The 7,619-nt window shown below is 37.4% G+C and overlaps 1 protein-coding gene across 1 annotated transcript; it reads right to left on the bottom strand.

Annotated features, from left to right (window-relative positions):
* Window positions 1-233: 233 nt before the first annotated feature.
* Window positions 234-2,920, bottom strand: LOC104104904 (probable pectinesterase/pectinesterase inhibitor 40). The gene is made up of 3 exons (XM_070193084.1): window positions 2,382-2,920; window positions 1,239-1,565; window positions 234-968 (listed from the first exon to the last, which is right to left on the bottom strand). The coding sequence occupies exons 2-3, from the start codon at window positions 1,552-1,554 to the stop codon at window positions 277-279; spliced, it is 1,008 nt and encodes a 335-aa protein (XP_070049185.1). The 5' UTR covers window positions 1,555-1,565; window positions 2,382-2,920; the 3' UTR covers window positions 234-276.
* Window positions 2,921-7,619: the final 4,699 nt, after the last annotated feature.

Below are 7,619 nucleotides of genomic sequence, written 5' to 3'. Positions count from 1 at the left end.
TTTGTGCAAGTGAAAATATCTCGTTATAGTGAAAGTTGAGTTCTACATCTTGTTAGACCTATTGAGTTGTCCAACTTGATTCTGTAGTGTGTTTGTCACCTAAAAGACATTGAATAGCATCTTGGAGAACAAATTGCTTTTAATTGTAATATGGCACCCTTTCTCGACTCATATGACATCAAATAGAGTTCAATATAATGGGAATCGAGAGATCTCAGGAGCATAAATAATACTTCAAAAAATCAAAAGCAAGCATGTTTAAACATTAATGAATTCCTAAACAGAATTCTCATCATCATTAAGATCTAGATAATATGGGATTATGTTGGGAATCCATTTATCACCTTGGAGGAAGTTGCGCACTGTGAATTTGGAGGCTTCTGTTTTATCGATGACTTTTGACCAATTTACCCTTCCTGTCGTATTAGACCCCGGTCCTCTGTTATCATACTCTGCAAAATATGTGTTTGCGACATCCGGTTTTTGAAGCCAGCCTTGGAGGTCTATGAAATCATCAATAAAACTTGACATAACTACTCCCCTTCCTTGGTTTTTCCATGGTCTGCCTAAGTAACTCTTCACTGCTGATTTTTTAAAATCTGGTGCAGGAGTTATTGTACAATTCTGAAGAATTAGCCCTGGATTCGTAGTTATACCGTCTAAACCTGGGGCAATTATTGTGACTTCTTGTCCTGGTACAGGTGTTCTAGCATAAACTACACTATTTTGAAAAATGGCTTGTCCATCACCAGAGATAAAATCTATTGTGCCATAAACTTCGCATTCTCTGAAAAATTGAGCCCCTACTTGCGCGAAAATGGTATCCTGGAAACTCACAAATCGACATTGATAATATGAAGCGAAACCATGAAAAGCTGCACTAGTCAATGCAGCAGATTGTCCAGCTCCTGCTCCAGCGGTATTTCTAATTGTCATCTTCATTCCAATGAAACCTTTTCCGTATACTCCTGTTCAATAAAATTTACTTATGTGACAATAGTTGAAGTCCATACGTTAAAACATTTTATTTCCCTTTTTTTTTTTCCTTTGATCAATATTATCTGTCTCCTAAGATTATTGTACAACCGTGACGATTAAAGTATTTGTCCAAACTACTATTTACCTCCTCTTCAACGTTCTTTTAGTTAACACTTCACTAATTAAAACAATAAGTGTATCTAAAAACGACTTGATTGGTGAGTACTTGATGTGACCGGTAATAGGGAGAGATAACATACCTAATGTTGCTGTACCAGCTACTGAGCTGCCGCTTTTATTTGATGAAATTATGGTGATTCCCATACCATCACCAACAAGGCATATGTTAGTTTTATTATTAGGAACAATGACATTTTCATTGTAAGGGCCTGCTTTGACATGTATAAAGTATAGTGTTGCACTCTGAGAAGGAGCTGCATTTATAGCATCAGTTATTGTTGTGAAGTTGCCTGTCCCATCTTGTGCAACTGTTGAATTGAAAATCATACAATTCCCTGCACTCCACCACATCATCAGCAATATTATTGTGAAAATTCCCTTTTCTTTGCCTTCCATCTGGATTTTTACTACATTAATACAATAAAATAAAATAAAACTTAATAGCCAAAAAGAAAATAACAAGAAACTACAAACTAAAGAATTGATAACATGTTTAATAAAGAAAGTTGCACTACAAAATGCTAACGGACTAATACATCTACATTACATCCCTGGGGTGCGGCCCTTATCGGACCCTATGTAAATACGGAATACTTTATGCACTGGGCTGCCCTAATACTCTAGTTGCATGACTAGAGTACTGAAACCATTAGCATCAACTTACCACGAATCACAAACTTCTGATAGAGGGTGGATGTGCTCAAGACACAAGTATAATTTAAAGATAAAACAAATAATGCAATGTGAACCAATAAATATAAATGTGATAAAGAAAAACTGATGAAACAGTTATTCATGAAATGTGAATCATAAATGTGTTCATTATATAGGGAGACAATGCCAATATAGATTATTAGCTCTGAATGGTTTTTTGGAATACAGATAAAACGGTATAATAGCATATTATCTTCACATTAAATTACTTACTTAGATGTGAAATTTGCTTCAGATTTAGTTACTATTTTCTATTTGGTATCTTCAACTGGTTTTATTTAATGTCATTTACCTAAAACAGCAAATTGGAAGAAGAAGAAATCTGGGTCCAGCTTCCCAGGTAGAAGGGCGAAGAGCTAGGGGTCTAGATTGATTGAAGCCACGTGTCCGTATGAAAATTCAAAATTCAACGGCTTGATTGCATCTCTTCTCTCCACCTATGTAACAGTCATTCTCTCTTTTCAAACAAATTAAGAACAAAGATACAGAAATAAAAAACATACGCTCACTTGTTCAGCCTTGGACGCTCTTCCATTTTTGTCACTAGCTTGACTTAGGATATTGTTTTGCTTTTTCCAGAGAGCAATTTAGTTGAAATACACCCAATCTTTTCCTTCTCTTCGTTTTCAATGGCGAGACACACCTCATTTCTAATGGTATGGAACAGGCGCAGATGTTGTAGAGGAAAAGAGTTATGAAGAAAAAGAATTAATGCTTACATGGATGGAGGAGAAGAGATGCAATCTAAACCGTGGCTGCTGGAGTAGAAAATCTACATTTAATTTTGTCTTGGCACCTACCATATGTTATCTCATGTTGATAAGATAAAAGTAACTTGGAATATATGTCCAGGTTTGTGTTCTCTTCTCAGTCTCAATGCAATGTTGTATTGACCTCTTCATTCTCCATATGCAACTCAAGGAAATGTTGTATGTGCCGTTGGCGTGTCCTTATCCTCCTTCAATTTCGAACTATCCTAATACGTACTGTCCCACCGTCCTCAGTCTTCTCAGTTCCATTCTACTCTTGTATTCACATTGGTGCTGAATGTGGTAACTTATTTTTTTGGAGTATATGATTTTGAAACGTCCTTATCTTTTAGTTCCTTATAAGCTAGTATTCTTGATTGAGTTAGACTTAATATTCATTTTCTTATATATCGTTTACCACCCCAATACACTACATCTGAATTCTGATGTTACAATACACTACATTAGTTTACTATAATTAAATAACAGAATAATTTAAGAATGTATATTACTAACTAATTATACTTAATTAAGTGATAACAATATATGTGATGACACATACGAAAATTGGATAAAAGGCTGCCTATTTCCACAGCTGGGGATATCAGGCACACTGGAATTTTTTAAAAGGAAGCATTGGGGAAGGTTTAACAAAGAAATAGTGGTAGCTCTATACAGTTCAATGGTATATCGTACATGGAAGGCTCGAAATTAGAAGCTTTTCAAGGGAGTTGTTGTACATAAGAGTTTTGTATACATACAGATACAACAGGAAATTAGAATTAGAATAGATGTGATGCAATCCTCCAAGAGAGCTCGTAGGTGTTCTCGGCTGATTAACAATTTATGTAACTAGTGTTTTCTTTGTTGTTGGAGGCCTTGACACTCGCAATACCCTTCCTGGATAGGTGGTAGTGTGGTTAAGATGCTCTTTAGGTATATTATGTTTTGCTTGTTATGGTAATCATTCACAGCTTATTACCAAAAAAAAAAAATCATTTTGTTTGAGACAATTCATTCTTGCATATATAATTTTTACTTAAACTTTTGCTAACTTAACCATGGCATTCTTTGTTTTCGACATTTCTTAAAATTTTAACTTCAATACCACACGGGGGAGGGGGGGGGGAGAGTGATTTGTGTGGTACCCAAGTTTTCGCTTAAACTAATTATAGAAGGACCGGGTTATTCTATGTGTTCCTTAACCTACTATTGCTGAAATAGTAAATGCGGAAAGTAAATAACACAAGTATTTTACGTGGAAAACACCTGGCTCAAAAGGTGAAAAAAACACGACCTACTTCTCAGTAGTATTTTCTCAAACTCTCCACTAAATCACTGAGCCAAAAACTGTATTTACAAAATACTTTTGTAAACCTAGGATTAACTCTAATCCCATTGTGGCAATCAGCCTCTAACTGCTGTGACAACTTCAAGTTAACTGTAACTTGAATACTCTGAGTACCTATTACAATTGCCTCTAGATAAAGCTGAAAGGTACAATATGAACACCTACTACAATTGAACTAGAATTAATGACATACACTTGGAACTGATTCTTCTATCGGGTTCATGTAGCTTCAGGTTTGCACAGTTGAATCACACACGAATTGCTTGCAAAATGCCTTGCTATTTTGCTCTCAATTCACGTTTAACTTCTGCTTTTGTGTGTACCTGTAGAATGAGAACATCCTGCAATATATAGAGTTAGTAGATGATGAAATAACTAGAGTTCTAATACTACTCTTCCTTGGTGGAAGAGTTCTAGTTGATCTCAACTTCTAACTCCTTTCGTATCTTGGATAGTGTTCTCTTTGATTAAGTAGTCCTTCTCCTTATCAATTATGCAACCTTTTCGATCAGGAGATATCAATTATACTAAGTTAAGATTATCTCCTTCTCGTACATCCCACATGCTCGAATCTGCCCGTGTCTATACACACAAGGGATGGACCTGGTTCATGCCTGAGCTTCCTTTGTCAATCTTCAAAATAAACCTTCACTTGGGCCAACAAATTACCCCTTTTTGATGATGACAAACTCTGTGCTTTTTTATAAGCTTAGGCCCTGTTTCAACTTAGCTCAACATAAGCATAATGTTAGAAATATTTTCCCTTTGTATCACCTATCATCAAGGACCATGCTCATCAGGTTATAAATATCATTGTTCAAAGTGTAAAGCACAACCTTTTTCCCCCTTTTGGCATCGAAAAGTTGCATAAATAAATAAGATCACCAGATTTTAAAACTTACTCATGGCCACTGGGCTACTTCAAATGCAATCATGGGTTAATCATAATAGATCAAGATAAGAATTTTAACCATCAAAGAAATATAAACAAATAGTTAGAGCAAAAGACAGTGAATTTCTTTGATGATTGATAAGATCCTACCACAAAGCATAAGAAGAAATAAAATACTGAAAACATGAGCAAAAGAAACAAAAAATCCCGAACCGGGTCACTGGTTGATCTACATTAGGCTAGGAGGCTTAAGGCTGGGAAGAACTAGGTGCTTGGTTTTTGGCTTGGAGGAGCTTAAGAATGCCATCATTCTTCTCCTTTTCTCTTGCCAGCTCAGTTCTGAGAGCATCTCTCTCAATCTCCACCTATGCCAACCTCTTCTTCAGCCTCTTAATCTCAGCATTCTTAGCCCCACTTTCTTGCACCAAGGCTCACACCTTGCTATTCACTGGTACCTTCTTGGATGAACCAGGTTCTTTAGGAGTGGCATGGACTTCTAGTCACAAGCAATCAGAGTATTTGCCCCAAAATGATCCTTGCTTGTACCAACCTCCCAATTCTTCATAGGTACCTTGAAATGTGCAAGCACAGCTGTGAGAATGAAGCCATAGGGAATGGCATGAGTCTTGGTGCCATTTAGAACCCTATCAAGAAGCTGGATTATAAATCCATGCCAATTAATCTGCCTCCCACTGTCTAAACACTCCATAAGGACCAAGTCCATGAAGTTTGCAATGTGCCTCCTTTCTTGCCTTGGCAGAATACATTTGTTGATAAATTTGAACAACACCTTGTGGGGTGACTGCATCTCACTCTTGTACACAGCCTTGGGCTCAACTTCCTCCTCATTGTCACTGAATTTTCTAGTAATGGTAAGGGCAGTAGGAAGATTTTCTAGGCTTGGCTACTTAAGCTTTGTATAGTCATTGTACCCCTCAGCAAGTACACCCAGAATTTATCCCAACTTCTTCACAACGAAGGAGACTTGCACTCCTTTCACTATACTGGTAACCCTTCCATCTTTCACCTCACCAATTGCCATAAACTCAACAATTTCATTCCTGGACAACTTGCCAGCCATATGAAGGACCATGTCCTTCCAGCCTTGCAATTCCAACTTTTCCAAAAGCAATACCATTTCTTGCTCTTCCAAGTCCCTGAGGAGTTTGTCCTTTAAAATTGTCCTCTTGCCAAACTTGGCCATCTTGTCTTTCTCGGTGTCAGAATCATCTTCTTCCTCTCCACTCCATTCTTTTTCCTCAACAATTTTCACTTGTTTTGACTTCACAACAAACTTTTTTCTTTTTGCCCAGGTGGATGGTTCAGCAGACTTTGACTCTGAAACAGACTTCTTAGTGGAAGTCTTGGCTTTCTTGGCTTTGGGAGTCAGAACCTCCACTTCTTCAGTCTCTTCTTCATCTCGAAAGACCGGGTCCATCTCATCAATATCAACAGCCTCAACATGCGCATCCATCTTCTTCTTTCCCTTATCAACTGCTTTTTTTTTACTTTCTTCTAAGGCTTTCTGTAGTTCTGCCTTATTCTGCTTTAGCTGGCTTCTAGTGGCTCTTCCTCTTGTGGGAGGAATTTCAACAGTAACAGAAGAGGCAACCTTCCTTTTCTTGTTAGCCCTAGCAGTGCCCGGGGTTTTAGCCTTTGAACTTCCTTTTTTCTTTGGATTATAACTCTCAGTTACTCTTTTCAGTAAGTCTGCGAAGGTTTCCTGTTCAGATGAAACAGGTTCATCTCTATTTTTCCCAAGTTGAACTAGCCCTTCAGCAGCTTCACCAGACCCACTTTCCCCTATTTTCTTTACACTCTCCTCTACTCCAGCGGATGTTTCTCCCCAAATAACCATTGCACCTGTGTCTTAGGTTAAACTAACAAGAGTGGGTGAAGAATCAACCATTCTTTTACCCTTTCCCCTCACAGCACTCCTAACTTCATTGCTCTCTTTTTCTTTTTCCTTTTTATTTTTACCACCAACTTCTCCAGACTCTGTAGTTTCAACATCTGCTATAAACCCTACCAGCACAAACCTATTCTCTAAATTTGTAGAAACTTCAGAAATTGTCTTAGTAGTAACTTCAGGGCTAGAAGATACCTGTTCAGTTTCGGAAGAAACAGTTTCTTCCCCTTCAGTAGCAGATTTGAATGATTCATTATATTTCTGAGGTTCTTCCTCCCTACTCGCTTTCAGTTATTCATTAATTTTCTGAATCTGTTCTCCACTAGCAACAACCTTGCGAGCCATCATTTTTACTCTTTTCTTAGATGTTGGGGTGTTGTAAGGAGTGATAGTGGGTGTGGAAGTGGTTTTTTGTGGTGGTGATGAAGGTTTTTCAGGAGTGTTAGCCATTTCTATGCTTGGGTATGGGAGAGAAGAAAATTAGATTGTGTTTGGAAGATGAAAGAAGATGGAGAGTATTTGACGGCTTGAAAAAGATGGAGTGAAGAAAGTAATAATGCTGATCAATTTAAAGAGAGGTAATTAATGGGTAAGGACAGCTTTTCAGACTTGTAGAAGTCTAATCAAACTGAATTTCAGTTTTGAACCGACGTTGGAGTCTATTCCTAGAATCTAGGTAATTCAATTCGGTTAGGAGTCTTTTGAACGGAATTGGTTTACTTGTAACGGATAAGTCCAAAAGAGTTTGAAATTAAGTAGGACTCTGCTCATGATCCAAATATTATTATTTCAAATTATGCAGAGTGTAGAAAACATACCGAGTAATCTTGATGAACCAGGTTCTTC

Source organism: Nicotiana tomentosiformis, chromosome 2 (genome assembly GCF_000390325.3).
Source record: "Nicotiana tomentosiformis chromosome 2, ASM39032v3, whole genome shotgun sequence".
NCBI lineage: Eukaryota > Viridiplantae > Streptophyta > Magnoliopsida > Solanales > Solanaceae > Nicotiana > Nicotiana tomentosiformis.
Note: the sequence above shows the minus strand (reverse complement) of the source record. Positions and strands in the feature narration are given on the sequence as shown.